The sequence below is a fragment of the Eleutherodactylus coqui genome, chromosome 1 (genome assembly GCF_035609145.1).
Source record: "Eleutherodactylus coqui strain aEleCoq1 chromosome 1, aEleCoq1.hap1, whole genome shotgun sequence".
NCBI lineage: Eukaryota > Metazoa > Chordata > Amphibia > Anura > Eleutherodactylidae > Eleutherodactylus > Eleutherodactylus coqui.
Window position 1 is genome coordinate 189318587 of NC_089837.1, and position 22832 is coordinate 189341418.

At 48.9% G+C, this 22832-nt stretch overlaps 1 protein-coding gene across 5 annotated transcripts in view; it reads right to left on the reverse strand.

Moving 5' to 3' along the window:
• LOC136628716 (nicotinamide N-methyltransferase-like) overlaps positions 1-22832 on the reverse strand; it is a 320553-nt gene that overhangs the window by 199729 nt on the left and 97992 nt on the right. The window contains exon 1 of one of the 5 annotated variants that reach the window (XM_066604838.1): positions 13515-13757. The exons of 3 other annotated variants lie outside the window; for them this stretch is intronic. In XM_066604838.1, the coding sequence (XP_066460935.1) occupies positions 13515-13662 (148 nt within the window). In that variant the 5' untranslated portion in view covers positions 13663-13757. Of the gene's footprint in view, positions 1-13514; positions 13758-22832 lie in introns of those variants that run through there. One more of the 5 variants, XM_066604822.1, reaches the window with a different exon arrangement.

Sequence of the window (22832 nt, forward strand, 5' to 3'; positions counted from 1 at the left end):
ATGGGATTCTGCTGGGAGGTAGTCGCCTCCCCCTCTCCACTCCTGGGCGGAGGCTTCTGTTTATAAGGCTGGCAGTGAGGTCCATTCTCTGCCAGGTATTGGTTTCTGTCAGTCTGTTTGCTTCCTGCCTCTGGCAGTCTCCTGTTGTCAGCTTGTTTGTTATATCTGCCAGGTTATCCCATCTGCCTCGGTCTGCTTGTATTTTCTGTTAGTTTATTCATCTGCCCTTAGGGTCAGTATTCTACCCTGTTCCATCTTGGTATGCCAGCGTCCCTCCTCGGTCCCTAGCGAGAGTTGGGACCGCTGCCCAGTTGCCAGCCTGGGGTTAGCCAGGAGTGGAGGCAAGTAGGCAGTGACAGGGGTTGCAGGTATATTCTAGGGGAACCCGGGCTGGCGTATCATTGGGTAGGATACCGTAACATAATAACTGACCCTTAAAATTACCCTGACAGTTTTTGTTTGCTCTCCAATGGAGACTATGAGCGTCCTTGTTAATCAGTTGCAGGAGCTAGTGGGCGTGATCCAAGACCTGTCTGGTCATATGGTGGCCTAGGAGCAGCGGGTGTTGGCGCAGGTTCCTGCTGCCCCATCTATTCCTGAGCCCAAGTGTCCTTTCCCTGAGGTGTTTTCTGGGGAGAGAAGCAAGTTTTTTTGTTTTTCAGCAGGCATGTAGACTATATTTCCAGATGCGGCCCGGATCCTCCGGCTCTGAGTCCCAGAAGGTGGGATTAATTCTGTCCTTACTGCGGGGTCCCCTCCAGACATGGGCCTACTCCTTACCCAAGAGTTTGGCTTACCTGCAGTCTGTTAATTTGTTTTTTCAGGAACTAGGAGGTATTTTTGATGAGCCGGACCAGGCGGGGTTAGCCGTTTCTCACCTCATGGCTTTGCGTCAGGGGCAGCAGTGTGCTGAAGATTATTGCTCTAAGTTTAGACAGTATGCCAGTGAAACCTCCTGGAACAATGGTGCCCTCAAGGATGTGTTTTTGTTGTGTCTTTCTGATGCTGTCAAGTATCTAATTATTTCCCATCCCACTCCCATAACACTTAAAAAGGCGATGGAATTGGCAGTAAAGGCTGACAGGAAACTGAGATCTAGAGAAAAGGAATATCAGGCCTGTAAAACTTGGAAGTCCTGTAGATCTGTTCCCATTTCTCCCATACCAGCTCCTAGAGCCGAGCCTATGGAAGTGGACCAGCTATGTCCCGAGGAACAGCAACGGTTTCGGATGACTCACTGTCTTTGCCTCTTCTGTGGGGAAGCCGGACATCGGGTAGCAACCTGTCCACAGAAGTAACGGCAACATCAGTCTGAACCGGCGGAAAAACTACAGATCCTAGGCGATTATCGGAAGGGTCGCCTACAATGACAAGTACTTCCTAGATTGTTGGTGCCTTGTCAGGTTGGCTTCCGGAATTTTATTCGGTCCAGTCAAGCCTATATTGATTCGGGTACTGCTGCCAATCTGAATAATTTAAATTTTGAATGGACGCTCATGCCGGCGTCCTGGGAGGGGGATTGCATCTTTGTGCCAGGTTGTGACACTGGGGAAGAGGCAGTAGTTTGAACAGCAGGTGGTGAATGGCCTTCGTTCCACCTCATGGGGTGTTTAGCCATCATATGCCGGCGCATGCTGGTGGTGGTCAGGCTGGCAGTGGTGGCTTCCTGGCTGATCTTGGTGTTGCACAGGTTGCACACCACTGTTCGTCAGTCATCCGCACTCCCAATAAAAAAAATCTCTAGACCTTCAAACACCTAGCCCTCTGCACAGAGGCTTGCCGCGAGGGGGTGCTGTGGAAAACGGTGGATTATTTGCTCTGGCCCTGCTTCTCCCCCTGGTCACCACACTGCCTCTTCCAACCTGTTCTGCTGCTGGTCTTGCCTCCCCCTCTGAAGCCCTATCTTCAGTAGGCTTTGCAAGCCAGGTGGGGTCAGTCACCTCATTGTCCACCAGCTCTTCCTCTGACTCCTCAGTCTGCTTCTCTCTCAGACTTACTGCCCTAACAACCACCTCGCTGACAGACAACTGTGTCTCATCCTCATCATTCACAAATAGCTCTTGAGACAGTAATTCAAAGTCCCCACCCTCATCACCCTGAGTCTGTGAAAGTTCCACATTTTCGGCGTCGGTCATGACAAACTCCTCACGTGGCTGTGGAACCATTTTTTCAGACTCAGGGCAGGGACCCAAGAAGAGTTCTTGGGTATATTCCTGTCCATCATAATCTCTCATTTTCCTGAAGTGACTAGGCTGGGAGGAAGGAGGTGCAGCCTGAGGATTCAGAGGTGTAGTCCCTTGGGTGGCATGAGTGGACTGCGTGGCAGACTGTGTGTTGGATAAAGTAGTGGAGGCGTAATACGCTATCCATGTCAGCACCTGATCGCACTGCTGTTCTTTTAATAATGGTCTACCACGTGGACCTGCAAAATGTGACATGAAGCTGGGGAGTGGAGATACGCGGCGCTCTACCAATCCCTCAGCAGCAGGCACTGTTTCACCCCACCCAGAACCTCGGCATCTGCCAACACCCTCATTTGGAGCCCCGCATCCACGTCCTCGATTTCAGCGCTTACCCATAGTCTTCATCATGTAGGATAAAGGATAGAGCAGGGCCAGAAAGAATTTAACCAGTGTATAACGCTGAGACCTAGGCCTAAATCATCGCCCACAGAGACTTATAGATTTAAGAGATTCTGAGCAAGGCCAGTAAAAAATTGAACCAGTGTACAGCACTGAGATCTAGGGCTAATTCACCACCCACAAAGACTTGAGAGGCTTGAGAGGCTTTGAGCAGTGCCAGAAAAAATGAACCCACTGTATAGCCCTGAATACTAGGGTTAATTCACCGCACACAGAGACTGGTAGATTTGAGAGACTCTACGCAGGGCCAGAAAAAATTAACCCACTGTATAGGGCTTATACCTAGTGGTAATTCACCATTCACAGTGTAGATATGAGAGGCTATATGCAGTGCTAGAAAAAATTAAACCCCTGTATAGCGCTGATACCTAGTGGTAATTTACCGCCCACAGAGACTGGTAGATTTGAGAGACTCTGCACAGGGCCAGAAAAAATTAACCCACTGTATAGCACTGGTAGATACAGTACGCTCCAATACAGCACCAACACACGGGTATATAGCGTACACCAACACACATGGGCAGAATACAGCCGGGGTGCTTGAAAAAAAAATTGGTTCACTACTGGTCCCAGACAGCCAAAATGCTAATGTACACAATGAGAGGATTAGTCCTAAGAAGGACTGTTGGGTTCTTGTAGTCAGTATCCCTGCCTAACCTCAACCTAATCCCTACACTAACACTTTCCCTATCTCAGCAGCTCTATCCCTAAACTCTGCCAGCATGCGTCTGGGGCAAGCCACGAGCAGCAATGGTTTAAGTACCGGGTGGTCACCAGATCCGGCCAGTCACTCACTGCTGTAGACGTGCAGAGGGTTGGCACGTCACAGCAGAAAGTGGTAATGCCTTCTCTGCATGTTTAGTGGCTAAAAAATGGCGCTAAACATGCAGGGAGGGGACATTAAAGTTTCTCGAGCACTCATGGTGCTCGAGCGAGTTACGAGCACCAACTAGTATGTTATTGCTCAACCGAGCATCAAGCTCTGACAAGCATGCTCGCTCATCTCTTGTATAGATGTAATTGTCATGGCTCGACATCCCCTTTAACACACCATACCAAAGATAACTGCCTACCAAGAACAGACTAGGCCACAATTCAGCTGATTTTTGTGAGGATAGTTTTTTTTCAGTACATTAATCATATCATTAAAAACTTTTTATAGGGCCAATCCAGTTAAAACTTTTCCATCCCTGTGCCCCCTTAACTGATTGCCTGTCACACTCTAGAGTTCTCCTCTGTGTATTAGAGCCACTTACATGCAGTGCAGCTCCCAGTCGGATGCTTATCAGGCATCATATTGATGGTGATTTTGCTTTGATTTTCACATCAATCCCATGATACATCAGTACAGCATTAGCTAAAGACTACACCTGCTGGGTGGACAGTTTAATTATTAATATTGTTGTTACATTCATCCTGGATTGCAAACAGGAACCTGGTATGAAGGCAGCCATATGGGTGAGAACTAGCTAATATGGGTGGCTAGACACAGGCTCGACAGAGAAGTGAGGTAATGGACAGAGCAGGACACTGTGAACCCCTCAGACTTAACCCACCTCACGGCGGAGCACTCGTCCCGAAAGGGATGGCCCCACTTTCTTCCATGAAAACTTGATGAGAATTCAAGGGAAACCAGAGTGCTGGCAACCAATGAACAAACAGAGACAAACAATAACTAAGAGACAAGGACAGTAGAGAACCAGACAAACAACAGATACAAATAGAGAACAAACACAGGTGCTCTGAGCAGGCTGACTGCTTAGGGAACACTGAAAATCATTAGCAACTCCCAGGCAGGAGAGCTGGATTATCTAGGGAAGAGGGAGAAGCCAACTGGCTGACAGAAATTTCAATCACCAGCCACACCTCGCTGACAGTTGCAGGACTAATTATTACCCTAGACTAGTAAGCACAGGAGATGTTAACTGTAATTAGTCAGGGTAGAACCCACAGAAACAAAGGTGTGCTGGCAAATACTTGACCGTGTGCTAACTGTGACATGACAATTATATTTTATATTCACCTAAATAAGCTACAGACCATAGGTATACAGGCGGGATGAGCTGTGATATCCTCTATTTTAACTGTGTGACAAGAGCTGCGTGATCATTAGTAACTGTGGCAGGAGTGTCTGTGTCCCACACTAGATCATTTCTGTTGTAGGGTCCATGTAATAGCATAACCCTGACAGAGAAACCGAGCACATAAAACCAAGTAAATCTGAGTTGGTCAGGACTGAGATTACATGGCCATCTGAGGAGAAAGAGGCCATGAGTTTCAGACAGAAAGGAACTAAGCATGATAATACCAGTGGACATATACTGGGGGAGGCTAGCTGCATAATGAATGAAAAAAAGTGTCACTGGAGGGCCCCTTAAAAAATGTAAATGAAATAGAGATGAGCGAGCACCAAAATGTTCGGGTGCTCGTTACTCGGGACGAACTTTTCGCGATGCTCGAGGGTTCGTTTCGAGTAACGAACCCCATTGAAGTCAATGGGCGACCCGAGCATTTTTGTATTTCGCCGATGCTCGCTAAGGTTTCCTTGTGTGAAAATCTGGGCAATTCAAGAAAGTGATGGGAACGACACAGCAACGGATAGGGCAGGCGAGGGGCTACATGTTGGGCTGCATCTCAAGTTCACAGGTCCCACTATTAAGCCACAATAGCGGCAAGAGTGGGCCCCCCCCCCTCCCAACAACTTTTACTTCTGAAAAGCCCTCATTAGCAATGCATACCTTAGCTAAGCACCACACTACCTCCAACAAAGCACAATCACTGCCTGCATGACGCTCCACTGCCACTTCTCCTGGGTTACATGCTGCCCAACCGCCCCCCCTCCCCCCACAGCGCACACCAAAGTGTCCCTGCGCAGCCTTCAGCTGCTCTCATGCCACACCACCCTCATGTCTATTTAGAAGTGCGTCTGCCATGAGGAGGAACCGCAGGCACACACTGCAGAGGGTTGGCACGGCTAGGTAGCGACCCTCTTTAAAAGGGGCGGGGCGATAGCCCACAATGCTGTACAGAAGCAATGAGAAATAGAATCCTGTGCCACCGCCATCAGGAGCTGCACACGTGGGCATAGCAATGGGGAACCTATGTGCCACACACTATTCATTCTGTCAAGGTGTCTCTGCATGCCCCAGTCAGACCGGGCTTTTTAATTCATAGACACAGGCAGGTACAACTCCCTATTGTGAAGTCCCTGTCGACCGACAGCATGGGTGGCTCCCTAGAACCCACCGGCGATACACAAAAATATCCCATTGCATTGCCCAACACAGCTGAGGTAGTAATGTCGTGCTTAATGCAGGTGGGCTTCGGCCCACACTGCATGCCCCAGTCAGACTGGGGTTCTTTACAAGTGGACACATGTAGGTTAAACTCCGTGTGCACCTACAGCATGGGTGGCTCCCTGGAACCCACCGGCGATACACAAAAATATCCCATTGCATTGCCCAACACAGCTGAGGTAGTAATGTCGTGCTTAATGCAGGTGGGCTTTGGCCCACACTGCATGCCCCAGTCTGACTGGGGTTCTTTACAAGTGGAAACAGATGCATTTATAATTCCCTGTGGACCCACAGCATGGGTGGGTGCCAGGAAGCCACCGGCAGTACATAGAAATATCCCATTGCATTGCCCAACACAGCTGAGGTAGTAATGTCGTGCTTAATGCAGGTGGGCTCCGGCCAACACTGCATGCCCCAGTCAGACTGGTAATATGTACCTTAACAGTAACCGCGTTGGTGGTAATGTGTTGGTGACTGCGGTTTTATTTTGTTGGTTTTCGGAATGTGGCCAGGATTAAGTGGGCCGTGGCGGGGGATGTTTTGGAGGCACTACGTGTCCTCTCCACGTGTCTGTGGTTATATGCACCTTAACAGTAACAGCGTTGGTGGGAAATGTCTTAGTTCCATTTCAGTAATAGTAGCAGCCTACACAGGCCCCAGTAACAATTCCGAAGCAGCAGTATAGTGGGAGCGCAGTCTTCGTTCCATTTCAGTAATAGTAGCAGCCTACACAGGCCCCAGGAACAATTCCGAAGCAGCAGTATAGTGGGAGCGCAGTCTTAGTTCCATTTCAGTAGCTGCAGTATAGCAAAGGCCCAAGTTACATTTATGTAGCTAAAGTGTAGGCCAACCCCACACACACTTCTGTACCATGAGTGCAGGCGAAGAACATACAAATTGCTATGATTACACTGTAGGTGAGGGCCCCAAAACATTGGTGTACCAACAGTACTAATGTACCTCAGTAAAAATTGGCCATGCCCAACCAAGATGGCAGGTGAAACCCATTAATCACTTTGGTTAATGTGGCTTAAGTGGTAACTAGGCCTGGAGGCAGCCCAGTTTAACGAAAAATTGGTTCAAGTTAAAGTTCCAACACTCTTAAGAGCATTGAAACGTATAAAAAATTTTTAGAAAAATTATATGAGTGAGCCTTGTGGCCCTAAGAAAAATTGCCCGTTCAGCGTGATTACGTGAGGTTTCAGGAGGAGGAGCAGGAGGAGGAGGAGGAATATTATACACAGATTGATGAAGCAGAAATGTCCCCGTTTTGGATAGTGAGAGAGAACGTAGCTTCCATCCGCGGGTGCAGCCTACGTATTGCTTACGTATCGCTGCTGTCCGCTGGTGGAGAAGAGAAGTCTGGGGAAATCCAGGCTTTGTTCATCTTGATGAGTGTTAGCCTGTCGGCACTGTCGGTTGACAGGTGGGTACGCTTATCTGTGATGATTCCCCCAGCCGCACTAAACACCCTTTCCGACAAGACGCTAGCCGCAGGACAAGCAAGCACCTCCAGGGCATACAGCGCTAGTTCAGGCCACGTGTCCAGCTTCGACACCCAGTAGTTGTAGGTGGCAGAGGCGTCACGGAGGACGGTCGTGCGATCGGCTACGTACTCCCTCACCATCCTTTTACAGTGCTCCCGCCGACTCAGCCTTGACTGGGGAGCGGTGACACAGTCTTGGTGGGGAGCCATAAAGCTGTCCAGGGCCTTAAAGAGTGTTGCACTGCCTGTGCTGAACATGCTGCTCGATCTCCGCACCTCCCCTGCTACCTGGCCCTCGGAACTGCGCCTTCTGCCACTAGCGCTGTCGGATGGGAATTTTACCATCAGCTTGTCCGCCAGGGTCCTGTGGTATAGCAACACTCTCGAACCCCTTTCCTCTTCGGGAATGAGAGTGGGAAGGTTCTCCTTATAGCGTGGGTCGAGCAGTGTGTACATCCAGTAATCCGTAGTGGCCAGAATGCGTGTAACGCGAGGGTCACGAGAAAGGCATCCTAACATGAAGTCAGCCATGTGTGCCAGGGTACCTGTACGCAACACATGGCTGTCCGCACTAGGAAGATCACTTTCAGGATCCTCCCCCTCCTCCTCCTCCTCCTCCTCCTCCTCCTCAGGCCATACACGCTGAAATGATGACAGGCAAGCAGCATGGGTACCGTCAGCAGTGGGCCAAGCTGTCTCTTCCCCCTCCTCCTCATCCTCCTCATGCTCCTCCTCCTCCTCCTGAACGCGCTGAGATATAGACAGGAGGGTGCTCTGACTATCCAGCGACATACTGTCTTCCCCCGGCTCTGTTTCCGAGCGCAAAGCGGCTGCCTTTATGGTTTGCAGGGAACTTCTCAAGATGCATAGCAGAGGAATGGTGACGCTAATGATTGTAGCATCGCCGCTCACCACCTGGGTAGACTCTGCCGACCAGGCCCACTCTTCTGAAAAGAATTGAGGAGGCTGACTCCCACTGCGCCGCCCATGTTGGAGTTGGTATTCCACTATAGCTCTACGCTGCTCATAGAGCCTAGCCAACATGTGGAGCGTAGAGTTCCACCGTGTGGGCACGTCGCACAGCAGTCGGTGCACTGGCAGATTAAACCGATGTTGCAGGGTGCGCAGGGTGGCAGCGTCCGTGTGGGACTTGCGGAAATGTGCGCAGAGTCGGCGCACCTTTACGAGCAGGTCTGACAAGCGTGGGTAGCTTTTCAGAAAGCGCTGAACCACCAAATAAAAACGTGGGCCAGGCATGGCACGTGCGTGAGGCTGCCGAGCTGCAGAGCCGCCACCAGGTTACGGTCGTTGTCACACACGACCATGCCCGGTTGGAGGCTCAGCGGCGCAAGCCAACGGTCGGTCTGCTCTGTCAGACCCTGCAGCAGTTCATGGGCCGTGTGCCTCCTATCTCCTAAGCTGAGTAGTTTCAGCACGGCCTGCTGACGCTTGCCCACCGCTGTGCTGGCACGCCGCGCTACACCGACTGCTGGCGACGTCCTGCTGCTGCTGACACATCTAGATTGCGAGACAGAGGTTGAGGAGGAGGAGGAGGAGGGTGCTTTAGTGGAAGAAGCATACACCGCCGAACATACCACCACCGAGCTGGGGCCCGCAATTCTGGGGGTGGGTAGGACGTGAGCGGTCCCAGGCTCTGACTCTGTCCCAGCCTCCACTAAATTCACCCAATGTGCCGTCAGGGAGATGTAGTGGCCCTGCCCGCCTGTGCTTGTCCACGTGTATGTAGTTAAGTGGACCTTGCCACTAACCGCATTGGTGAGGGCGCGTACAATGTTGCGGGAGACGTGGTCGTGCAGGGCTGGGACGGCACATCGGGAAAAGTAGTGGCAACTGGGAACTGAGTAGCGCGGGGCCGCCGCCGCCATCATAGCTTTGAAAGCCTCCGTTTCCACAACCCTATACGGCAGCATCTCAAGGCTGATAAATTTGGCTATGTGGACGGTTAACGATTGAGCGTGCGGGTGCGTGGCGGCGTACTTGCGCTTGCGCTCCAACACTTGCGCTAGAGACGGCTGGACTGTGCGGTGCAAGACATTGGTGGATGGGGCCGAGGACAGCAGAGGTGAGGGTGTGGGTGCAGGCCATGAGACGGTAGTGCCTGTGTCCTGAGAGGGGGGTTGGATCTCAGTGGCAGGTTGGGGCACAGGGGGAGAGGCAGCGGTGCAAACCGGAGGCGGTGAACGGCCTTCGTCCCACCTTGTGGGGTGCTTGGCCATCATATGTCTGCGCATTCTGGTGGTGGTGAGGCTGTTGGTGGTGGCTCCCCGGCTGATCTTGGCGCGACAAAGGTTGCACACCACTGTTCGTCGGTTGTCAGGCGTCTCGGTGAAAAACTGCCAGACCTTAGAGCACCTCGGCCTCTGCAGGGTGGCATGGCGCGAGGGTGTGCTTTGGGAAACAGTTGGTGGATTATTTGGTCTGGCCCTGCCTCTACCCCTGGACACCGCACTGCCTCTTGCAACCTGCCCTGCTGCTGCCCGTGCCTCCCCCTCTGAAGACCTGTCCTGTGTAGGCATTGCACACCAGGTGGGGTCAGTCACCTCATCGTCCTGCTGCTCTTCCTCCGAATCCTCTGTGCGCTCCTCCCTCGGACTTACTGCCCTTACTACTACCTCACTGCAAGACAACTGTGTCTCATCGTCATCGTCCTCCTCACCCACTGAAAGGTCTTGAGACAGTTGCCGGAAGTCCCCAGCCTCATCCCCCGGACCCCGGGAACTTTCCAATGGTTGTGCATCAGTGACGATAAACTCATCTGGTGGGAGAGGAACCACTGCTGCCCAATCTGAGCAGGGGCCCGAGAACAGTTCCTGGGAGTCTTCCCGCTACTGAGCATGTGTCATTGTAGTGGAGTGAGGAGGCTGGGAGGAAGGAGGAGCAGCAGACAGAGGATTCGGATTTGCAGCACTGGACGGCACAGAACTCTGGGTGGATGATAGCTTGCTCGAAGCACTTTCTGCCATCCACGACAGGACCTGCTCACACTGCTCATTTTCTAATAAAGGTCTCCCGCGTGGACCCATTAATTGGGCGATAAATGTGGGGACGCCAGAAATGTGCCTCTCTCCTAATCGCGCAGCAGTCGGCTGCGACACCCCTGGATCAGGAGCTCGGCCTGTGCCCACACCCTCACTTGGGCCTACGCGTCCTCGGCCGCGTCCACGTCCTCTCGGCCTACCCCTACCCCTCAGCATGCTGTATTACCAGTGATTTCCAAGCCAGGAAAAAAATTGGCGCAAGCCTGCAGCCAAAATAGAATTTTTTCCCTTGTTTTTCAAAGGACAAGCCACACTGCGTGTATTCAATGAATACTACTAAGTTTAATAACTGTGTTGTGGCCCTGCAAATGTGTCACAGCACTGCAGTGATGCAAAGTTATTGGCTCCAGCAGATCAGGGATTTCCCATGCAGGAAAAAAATTGGCGCAAGCCTGCAGCCAAAATAGAATTTTTTCCCTTGTTTTTCAAAGGACAAGCCACACTGCGTGTATTCAATGAATACTACTAAGTTTAATAACTGTGTTGTGGCCCTGCAAATGTGTCAGAGAACTGCAGTGATGCAAAGTTATTGGCTCCAGCAGATCAGGGATTTCCCATGCAGGAAAGAAATTGGCGCAAGCTTGCAGCCAAAATAGAATTTTTTCCCTTGTTTTTCAAAGGACAAGCCACACTGCGTGTATTCAATGAATACTACTAAGTTTAATAACTGTGTTGTGGCCCTGCAAATGTGTCAGAGAACTGCAGTGATGCAAAGTTATTGGCTCCAGCAGATCAGGGATTTCCCATGCAGGAAAGAAATTGGCGCAAGCCTGCAGCCAAAATAGAATTGTTTCCCTTGTTTTTCAAAGGACAAGCCACACTGCGTGTATTCAATGAATACTACTAAGTTTAATAACTGTGTTGTGGCCCTGCAAATGTGTCACAGCACTGCAGTGATGCAAAGTTATTGGCTCCAGCAGATCAGGGATTTCCCATGCAGGAAAAAAATTGGCGCAAGCCTGCAGTAAAACGTAGCTGGCTGCGTCTGATTTTTTTTTTACGTTCTGCACGCAGCACACACGTACCCAGAGCCCTGAGGACTGTCAGAGGCAGGCGAAATAGAATTTTTTCCCTTGTTTTTCAAAGGACAAGCCACACTGCGTGTATTCAATGAATACTACTAAGTTTAATAACTGTGTTGTGGCCCTGCAAATGTGTCACAGCACTGCAGTGATGCAAAGTTATTGGCTCCAGCAGATCAGGGATTTCCCATGCAGGAAAAAAATTGGCGCAAGCCTGCAGTAAAACGTAGCTGGCTGCGTCTGATTTTTTTTTACGTTCTGCACGCAGCACACACGTACCCAGAGCCCTGAGGACTGTCAGAGGCAGGCGAAATAGAATTTTTTCCCTTGTTTTTCAAAGGACAAGCCACACTGCGTGTATTCAATGAATACTACTAAGTTTAATAACTGTGTTGTGGCCCTGCAAATGTGTCACAGCACTGCAGTGATGCAAAGTTATTGGCGAAATAGAATTTTTTCCCTTGTTTTTCAAAGGACAAGCCACACTGCGTCTATTCAATGAATAATGTATGTCTTCTGGCCCTGCCTACACAATTCTATCCCTGTAGTATTAATGCCGGGTGCAATGGTCTGCACAGCCGGTTTTGAGAAAAAAAAAAAAAATGCAACACTGCTAACAGCAGCCTGGACAGTACTGCACACGGATAGATGTGGCCCTAGAAAGGACCGTTGGGGTTCTTGAAGCCTACACTCACTGCTAACACTCTCCCTGCCTAACCACCACTTCTGTCCCTATTGCAGGGCGCAATGCTCTGCAGATCCAATTTTGAAAAAAATATATATATACAGTGCTAACACAGTACTGCACACTATTAGATGTGGCCCTGAGAAGGATCGTTGGGGTTCTTGAAGCCTACACTCACTCCTAACGCTCTCCCTACAGCAGCTCCAGCACGATACCACTGTCCCTCAGCTAACTCACAAGACATCTGAGGCGAGCCGCGGGAGGGGCCGATTTTTATACTCGGGTGACATCTGATCGCCCCAGCCACTCACAGCAGGGGGGTGGTATAGGGCTTGAACGTCACAGGGGGAAGTTGTAATGCCTTCCCTGTCTTTCAATTGGCCAGAAAAGCGCGCTAACGTCTCAGAGAGGAAACTGAAAGTAACCGGAACACCGCGTGGTACTCATTACGAGTAACGAGCATCCCGAACACCCTAATATTCGCACGAATATCAAGCTCGGACGAGTACGTTCGCTCATCTCTAAAATGAAATTAAATGAAAGAAATGCATTTGCACCATTTTGGTTGGTTTAGTTTTCATGGTGTGCACAATGCTGTAAAAATGTAAGAAAAAATGTGCACTTTATTCTGCAGATCAGTACAGATATAGTAATACTAATTTTATAATTTTTTTTAATGTCTTACTACTTCTAAGAATACTTTGATATTTTCAAATACTTTTTTTTTAATTCTAACATTTTATTGCACCTATTTGAAGTTGGGATCTTTGATCACGTGCATTATATACTGCAATATTTCAGTATTGCAGTTTATTCACACTTTTATTGTCATCCTATTAACCATAAATATTTTTTGAATGTTCTCTGCTCAGGCCCTTTGCTCAGTTTCTGAATCTTGATTATGAACGTTTGGTGTTTTGGTTGCTGACTTCTGACCCTATTGATGTCTTTGTGACCTCAGTATCTTGTCTGCTCCCTGGTACTGCTGCCATCTGACCGTCAGCTTTGACTGTACATAACCCTTGCCTTTAAATGCTCTTCTAGCATAGTTATCACCAAGTGAAAACTATCCTGGAGACCATGACCTTTGGAATACCTTTAATTTATACAGATAATATACAATTTACTGTATTAGGTTAAGTAAACATCCTCTTTATTAAGCTTTATTTTTAACTATTTTATATTACCAATTTTAAAAGGTAAAAGCTATATACTTATAAGCTGAGTGAAAAGTATGTAAAAATATGATTTTATCAATATAACAAAACTGAAAGAAATCATAATCATTTATACGTGTTTTTAAAATAGAGGCATATATAGATACCTGAACAAAACAGCTCATGCAGTATTCTCACTGGATATACCACGTTTTCCTCTATTATAGGGATATTCCCATGAGAAAAGTGAGTCTCATCAAGTAATTTCGGATCAAATTCTTCATCATAATAATGCTTGAGAGTGCTAGAAGCCATTCTTGCTATTCAGGACTCTGTGGATGTAGGTATCCGCTGTCACACTTATATATCTTAGAATAAAAAGCTTGAAATTCAAGATTAACAATATTAGAATATCATAAGGCTGACTGTGCTAATACACATGGTACTAAGATAAACATTTCTGTGTATATTTCTATTTGCTACTCAGTTGCATGTGACATCTTATTTACTGTTGATCAGCAGCTCAAGTAAATGAGGCTTGGCATACAGGAATGTGGCTTACATGGCAAAAGCATAAATAGGTTTGCAGCAGTGAAGTAGCCCCTATCATTCAATTTTTCCAAGTGGAATTCTCGCGGAATGGCTTCACCGAAAAAACGCAAGAATTCCGCAGGAAAAGCGCAGCTTGAAAATCTACGGCCTACAGCCGAAGATTTTGGAGTGCTTTCGCCGTCGACATTCCGCTGCGGCTTTCTCTCAACATAGAGAGGAGAGCGGCCACTGCAGAAACGAGAAAAGAATTGACATTGCGGAATTGAATTCCACGCCGCATGTCAGTTTTCATGCGGCTTGGCCACAACGGATTTGACGCAGCATGTAGACTAGATTTTTGCAAAATCTTGTCCACTTTGCTGGCTAATCCCGGGATTAGGATCCGTGGGCGGAATTGTTGTGTGGACTTTCTGCAAGGAAATTTCGCAGTAATTCCGCCCCGTGTGAACCCTGCTATGGTCACTCATAGTGATTACTGCAGTACCAGCAAAGTCGATGAGATGTTAAAGGGATTCTGTCACCAGGTTCATGAAGTTTGGCCGCCAATTAATTATATTTTCTTCTAAGGCCTTGTTCAGAAGAGCAAGTTTTTGTGCGCGCGTATGTGCGCACATGACCACGCATCTGTTAGAACCATTGGTTTCCAATGGTGAGTTCTCATGTCCGTCCTTTACAAGCATGCAAATTCGCGCACCTGCAAAAGATAGCACATCCGTGTGGCGGGAAGATGCATGCCTTGCGTAAATATTCCCTGCAGGGAGTCCCTTCATCACTGAACACTGTGACAGAACTGTCACAGTGTTCAACAATGATGGCACTCCCCGTGGGGAGTAAAGAATCCCCTGCCACAGCTGTCACAAAAATCATAACTCTTTTATTTAACCATCAATGTAGATGACTGAGCACTTGTTGTTTGTGTGACAAGTTTTTTTTTCAATGGCACGATATAATGTGCCGAAAAAACGACATTCTGCTATCTTCGGGTGGTTCTTGTTTCTACGGTGTACAGACTGTAACAAAAATGACATGATAACTTTATTATATGGGTCAGTACGATTACTATGATGCCAAATTTATATAGGTTCTTTTTCTGCTGTACTACTTTTGTTTTTTATAAAGATATTTAATTTTTTTAATTATTTTTTGCCGCCATTTCTGATAGCGATAACTTTTTTTTTTCCATCTACATAGTTGTGTTTTTTGCGGGATCCCCTATAGTTTCTATTGGTACAGTTTTGGAGTAAATAGGACCTTTTGATCACTGTTTAGTAAAAATTTTTTTAGAAACACTGACTAAAAAAAGCTCAATTCTGGTGCTAATCTGTCCCTTTTCACAGAAAAAATATTAACAATGACATACAAGTCTGTCCACAACCTGGGCGTATTTGCGCCACGATTTGCCTGCGCAATACTCTTTGAATAGAACCTATTAATTTGAATTGGTTCGCTCACATAAGTTTATTTTGCTCTCACATTTACTTCACGTGGAAAAATATGAAGCATGCTTTTTTTCGGATGCATTTGCACACGAAAATAGCACATATTAAGCTAAATAACTGAATTGTCCATTACAATCAATGGGAGCAAGCCTGCATATTTTTATGGGCAGAAATGCACATTACTTGAGTGCACTAAAGATACAGTAAAACATGCATAGGCGTGCATATGAATACTATGCCTATCCTACAAAAGCATAGCACAAATGCAGACATAAATGCATCTTTGCCCATACGACAAACTCCCATTTACATGCTGATGAAACTACACTCATACTTGAAAATGAAGATCCCTGCATAGAAACTTAAAAATGTTGAAACTGTGAGAGCATGTTCAAACAGCAGATTTCCCCACAAAATCCACCTGAAAATCACGGCAGAAATCCATAGTTATTCTGCTGAAATTTTTCCTGATTTCCGCACATGGATTTATCCCTGTCAATAAGCAAAATCCATGTGTGGAATTTCCATAGCATTTTTGCATAGATCTGCATGAAAAAGTTATATTTCACTTTTTCTGGTACCATATCTATGTAGTAAACTCTGTTGTGTCACTAAAAGAAAAGTGAGGGGTGCGCCAAGATGTCAGAAAACTATGGGAAAAAAGATTTTTAATTGGTGCATAAATAAATTTGCACTCACCTGGTGCCGAACAGGGAAAATCTATCAGATAGACCCTGCCGGCACCGATATCCAGGACGGCATTGAATGGAATCTTTTCCTCCCTGATCCGTGAAGCAACGGAGAGCTGCATCGTCCAGCAGGCAAAGCACCTTGCAAAGTGCTTGAGTGAATACTTGCAATAGGGAAAACAGCTGATTGCGCTCGTGGGATTAAAGTTTATTTTATTATTATAACAGAGTGACGCGTTTCGGTGGACAATATCGCCTTTATCAAGCTCAATTTACTATTAAACAAAGAGACATTTATATACAAGTTAATGCCCATTTAATTACAGGATCCGGCTGTAGTTACCGGAATCAATTAGTTGTGTAAGAGGCAAGGCTGCTCCTCACAATAGGGCGTTCTCGAAGCACTACGGGCTGCGAGAAACATCAATACATTTAAGTGGGACATGGAACACATAGCGTGTCAAGTTTTTTACACTTAACTTTATTAACTGCCGGTTAGTATCACATACCGCGGCTAGATCCACTTACTGACATGCCATACCAAACTCATTTGGCGTTGTAATAGTGTTTCTCTATTTAATTAGAAACTTTAAAAAACCACTGTTAAACAATATCTACAAATAAGTAAAATATTAATAAATAAACAACTATATCACAAAGTTATTCCCCCTTATAGTAAAAAGTAGTAACTAGAGATGAGCGAACGTACTCGTCCGAGCTTGATACTCGTTCGAGTATTAGCGTGTTCGGGATGCTCGTTATTCGAAACGAGCACCACGCAATGTTCGAGTTACTTTCACTTTCATCTCTGAGACGTTAGCGCGCTTTTCTGGCCAATTGAAAGACAGGGAAGGCATTACAACTTCCCCCTGCGACGTTCAAGCCCTATACCACCCCCCTGCAGTGAGTGGCTGGGGAGATCAGGTGCCACCCGAGTATAAAAATCGGCCCCTCCCGCGGCTCGCCTCAGATGCGTTGTGAGATAGCTGAGGGACAGTGGTATCGTGTTGGAGTTGCTGTAGGGAGAGTGTTAGGAGTTAGTGTAGGCTTCAAGAACCCCAACGGTCCTTCTTAGGGCTACATCTAACCGTGTGCAGTAGTGTGGAGGCTGCTTTTAGCAGTGTTGCCCATTTTTTTTTTTTTTGGTATATCGGCCGTGCAGAGCATTGCGCCCTGCAGTAATAGTCCAGGGACAGAAGTGTGGAGGAAGGGAGAGCGTTAGGAGTTATTGTAGGCTTCAAGAACCCCAACAGTCCTTCTTAGGGCCACATCTAACCGTGTGCAGTACTGTGGAGGCTGCTTTTAGCAGTATTGCACTTTTTTTTTTTTTGGTATATCGGCCGTGCAGAGCATTGCGCCCTGCAGTAATACTCCAGGGACAGAATTGTGTAGGCAGGGCCAGAAGACATATATTATAGATTGAATATACGCAGTGGTCCTTTTAAAAAAATATTGAAAAAAAATCTATTTGTCCTGCCTGTCACTGTGCTCAGTGTTCTGGGTCCGTGTCTGCTGGGGGTAGTAGTTCTCCAGATAAATACGCAGCCAGCTAAGTGTTACAGCAGGCTTGCGCCAAATTATTTCCTGGCTCTGAAATCACCGGTCTGTTGCAGTTAATAACAGTGCAACACTGCAGTTCCGTGACACAGTCCAGGGACAGAATTGTGTAGGCAGGGCTAGAAGACATATATTATAGATTGAATATACACAGTGGTCCTTTTGAAAAAAAAAATTGGAAAAAATCTATTTGGCCTGCCTGTCACTGTGCTCGGTGTTCTGGGTCCGTGTCTGCTGGGGGTATTAGTTCTCCAAATAAATACGCAGCTAGCTAAGTGTTACAGCAGGCTTGCGCCAAATTATTTCCTGGCTCTGAAATCACCGCTCTATTGAAGTTAATAACAGTGCCACACTGCAGTTCCGTGACACAGTCCAGGGACAGAATTGTGTAGGCAGGGCCAGAAGACATATATTATAGATTGAATATACGCAGTGGTCCTTTGGAAAAAAATATTGGAAAAAAATCTATTTGGCCTGCCTGTCACTGTGCTCAGTGTTCTGGGTCCGTGTCTGCTGGGGGTATTAGTTCTCCAAATAAATACGCAGCCAGCTAAGTGTTACAGCAGGCTTGCGCCAAATTATTTCCTGGCTCTGAAATCACCGGTCTGTTGCAGTTAATAACAGTGCAACACTGCAGTTCCGTGACACAGTCCAGGGACAGAATTGTGTAGGCAGGGCCAGAAGACATATATTATAGATTGAATATACACAGTGGTCCTTTGGAAAAAAATATTGGAAAAAAATCTATTTGGCCTGCCTGTCACTGTGCTCAGTGTTCTGGGTCCGTGTCTGCTGGGGGTATTAGTTCTCCAAATAAATACGCAGCCAGCTAAGTGTTACAGCAGGCTTGCGCCAAATTATTTCCTGGCTCTGAAATCACCGCTCTGTTGCAGTTAATAACAGTGCAACACTGCAGTTCCGTGACACAGTCCAGGGACAGAATTGTGTAGGCAGGGCCAGAAGACATATATTATAGATTGAATATACGCAGTGGTCCTTTTCAAAAAAATATTGGAAAAAAATCTATTTGGCCTGCCTGTCACTGTGCTCAGTGTTCTGGGTCCGTGTCTGCTGGGGGTATTAGTTCTCCAAAAAAAAACGCAGCCAACTAAGTGTTACAGCAGGCTTGCGCCAAATTATTTCCTGGCGTTCCGTAAGCGAACTCAGCCTCCAACCACAGGCCAATAAGCGGCACATTTAATTACAGCGTTGTGTTTCTGCATTCCTGGTAATACAGCATGCTGAGGGGTAGGGGTAGGCCTAGAGGACGTGGGCGCGGCCAAGGACGCGGAGGCCCTAGTCCGGGTGTGGGCACAGGCCGAGCTCCTGATCCAGGTGTATCGCAGCCGACTGCTGCGGGATTAGGAGAGAGGCACGTTTCTGGCGTCCCCATATTCATAGCACATTTAATGGGTCCACGTGGTAGACCTTTATTAGAAAATGAGCAGTGTGAGCAGGTCCTGTCGTGGATGGCAGAAAGTGCTTCCAGCAACCTATCGTCCACCCAGAGTTCTGCGCCGTCCACTGCTGCAACTCAGAATCCTCTGGCTGCTGCTCCTCCTTCCTCCCAGTCTCCTCACTCCATGAAAATGAGACATTCTGAGGAGCGGGCAGACTCCCAGGAACTGTTCTCGGGCCCCTGCTCAGATTGGGCAGCAGTGGTTCCTCTCCCACCAGAGGAGTTTATCGTGACTGATGCCCAACCATTGCAAAGTTCCCGGGGTCCGGGGGATGAGGCTGGGGACCTCCGGCAACTGTCTAAAAGACCTTTCAGTGGGTGAGGAGGCCGATGACGATGAGACACAGTTGTCTATCAGTGAGGTAGTAGTAAGGGCATTAAGTCCGAGGGAGGAGCGCACCGAGGATTCTGAGGAAGAGCAGCAGGACAATGAGGTGACTGACCCCACCTGGTTTGCTACGCCTACTGAGGACAGGTTTTCTGAGGGGGAGGCAAGGGCAGCAGCAGGGCAGGTTGCAAGAGGCAGTGCGGTGGCCAGGGGTAGAGGCAGGGCCAGATAGAATAATCCACCAACTGTTTCCCAAAGCGCCCCCTCGCGCCATGCCACCTTGCATAGGCCGAGGTGCTCAAAGGTCTGGCAGTTTTTCACTGAGAGTGCAGACGACCGACGAACAGTGGTGTGCAACCTTTGTCGCGCCAAGATCAGCCGGAGAGCCACCACTAACAGCTGGGGAGCCACCACCAGCATGCGCAGACATATGATGGCCAAGCACCCCACAAGGTGGGACGAAGGCCGTTCACCGCCTCCGGTTTGCACCGCTGCCTCTCCCCCTGTGCCCCAACCTGCCACTGAGATCCAAGCCCGCTCTGAGGACACAGGCACTACCGTCTCCTGGCCTGCACCCACACCCTCACCTCCGCTGTCCTCGGCCCCATCCAACAATGTCTGTCAGCGCAGCATCCAGCCGTCGCTAGCGCAAGTGTTTGAGCGGAAGCGCAAGTACGCCGCCACGCACCCGCACGCTCAAGCGTTAAACGTGCACGTAGCCAAATTTATCAGCCTGGAGATGCTGCCGTATAGGGTTGTGGAAACGGAGTCCTTCAAAAGTATGATGGCGGCGGCGGCCCCGTGCTACTCAGTTCCCAGTCGCCACTACTTTTCCCGATGTGCCGTCCCAGCCCTGCACGACCACGTCTCCTGCAACATTGTACGCGCCCTCACCAACGCGGTAACTGCCAAGGTCCACTTAACAACGGACACGTGGACAAGCACAGGCGGGCAGGGCCACTATATCTCCCTGATGGCACATTGGGTGAATTTAGTGGAGGCTGGGACAGAGTCAGAGCCTGGGACCGCTCACGTCCTACCCACCCCCAGAATTGCGGGCCACAGCTCGGTGCTGGTATCTGCGGCAGTGTATGCTTCCTCCACTAAACCACCCTCCTCCTCCTCCTCCTCCTCCTCCAACGCAACCTCTGTCTCGCAATTAAGATGTGTCAGCAGCAGCAGCACGTCGCCAGCAGTCGGTGTCGCGCGGCGTGGCAGCACAGCGGTGGGCAAGCGTCAGCAGGCCGTGCTGAAACTACTCAGCTTAGGAGATAAGAGGCACACGGCCCACGAACTGCTGCAGGGTCTGACAGAGCAGACCGACCGCTGGCTTGCGCCGCTGAGCCTCCAACCGGGCATGGTCGTGTGTGAAAACGGCCGTAACCTGGTGGCGGCTCGGCAGCTCGGCAGCCTCACGCACGTGCCATGCCTGGCCCACGTCTTTAATTTGGTGGTTCAGCGCTTTCTGAAAAGCTACCCACGCTTGTCAGACCTGCTCGTAAAGGTGCGCCGGCTCTGCGCACATTTCCGCAAGTCCCACACGGACGCTGCCACCCTGCGCACCCTGCAACATCGGTTTAATCTGCCAGTGCACCGACTGCTGTGCGACATGCCCACACGGTGGAACTCTACGCTCCACATGTTGGCCAGGCTCTATGAGCAGCGTAGAGCTATAGTGGAATACCAACTCCAACATGAGCGGCGCAGTGGGAGTCAGCCTCCTCAATTATTTTCAGAAGAGTGGGCCTGGTTGGCAGACATCTGCCAGGTCCTTGGAAAGTTTGAGGAGTTTACCCAGGTGGTGAGCGGCGATGCTGCAATCATTAGCGTCACCATTCCTCTGCTATGCCTCTTGAGAAGTTCCCTGCAAAGCATAAAGGCAGACGCTTTGCACTCGGAAACAGAGCCGGGGGAAGACAGTATGTCGCTGGATAGTCAGAGCACCCTCCTGTCTATATCTCAGCGCGGTGAGGAGGAGGAGGAAGATGTGGAGGAGGGGGAAGAGACAGCTTGGCCCACTGGTGAGGGTACACATGCTGCTGCCCTGTCATCCTTTCAGCGTGTATGGCCTGAGGAGGAGGAGGAGGAGGAGGATCCTGAAAGTGATCTTCCTAGTGAGGACAGCCATGTGTTGCGTACAGGTACCCTGGCACACATGGCTGACTTCCTGTTGGGATGCCTTTCTCGTGACCCTCGTGTTACACGCATTCTGGCCACTACAGATTACTGGGTGTACACACTGCTCGACCCACGGTATAAGGAGAACCTTTCCACTCTCATACCTGAAGAGGAAAGGGGTTCGAGAGTGTTGCTATACCACAGGACCCTGGCGGACAAACTGATGGTAAAATTCCCATACGACAGCGCTAGTGGCCGAAGGCGCAGTTCCGAGGGCCAGGTAGCAGGGGAGGCGGGGAGATCAGGCGGCATGTACAGCACAGGCAGGGCGACACTCTTTAAGGCCCTTGACTGCTTTATGGCTCCCCAGCAAGACTGTGTCACCGCTCCCCAGTCACGGCTGAGTCGGCGGGAGCACTGTAAAAGGATGGTGAGGGAGTACGTAGCCAATCGCACGACCGTCCTCCGTGACGCCTCTGCCCCCTACAACTACTGGGTGTAGAAGCTGGACACGTGGCCTGAACTCGCGCTGTATGCCCTGGAGGTGCTTGCTTGTCCTGCGGCTAGCGTCTTGTTAGAGAGGGTGTTTAGTGCGGCTGGGGGAATCATCACAGATAAGCGTACCCGCCTGTCAACCGACAGTGCCGACAGGCTAACACTCATCAAGATGAACAAAGCCTGGATTTCCCCAGACTTCTCTTCTCCACCAGAGGACAGCAGCGATACCTAAGCAATACGTAGGCTGCACCCGCAGATGGAAGCATCGTTCTGTATCCCCATCAAAAACGGGGACCTTTTCGCTTCATCAATCTGTGTATAATATTCCTCCTCCTCCTCCTGCTCCTCCTCCTGAAACCTCACATAATCACGCCGAACGGGCAATTTTTCTTAGGCCCACAAGGCTCAGTCATATAATTTTTCTAAACAATTTTTATATGTTTCAATGCTCATTAAAGCGTTGAAACTTTCACCTCAACCAATTTTTATTTTAACTGGGCTGCCTCCTGGCCTAGTTACCAATTAAGCCACATTAACCAAACCGATTAATGGGTTTCACCTGCCCTCTTGGTTGGGCATGGGCAATTTTTCTGATGTACATTAGTACTGTTGATACAGCAATTTTTGTGGGCCCTCGCCTACAGTGTAATCAAATTAATTTTTGGCCAACCTGCATTACAGCTGACGATATATCAGCTGTGTTGGGCACTGCAATGGGATATTTTTATGTACCGCCGGTGGCTTCCTGGCACCCACCCATGCTGTGGGTCCACAGGGAGTTGAAAATGCATCTGTGTCCACTTCTAAAGAATCCCAGTCTGACTGGGCATGCAGTGTGGGCCGAA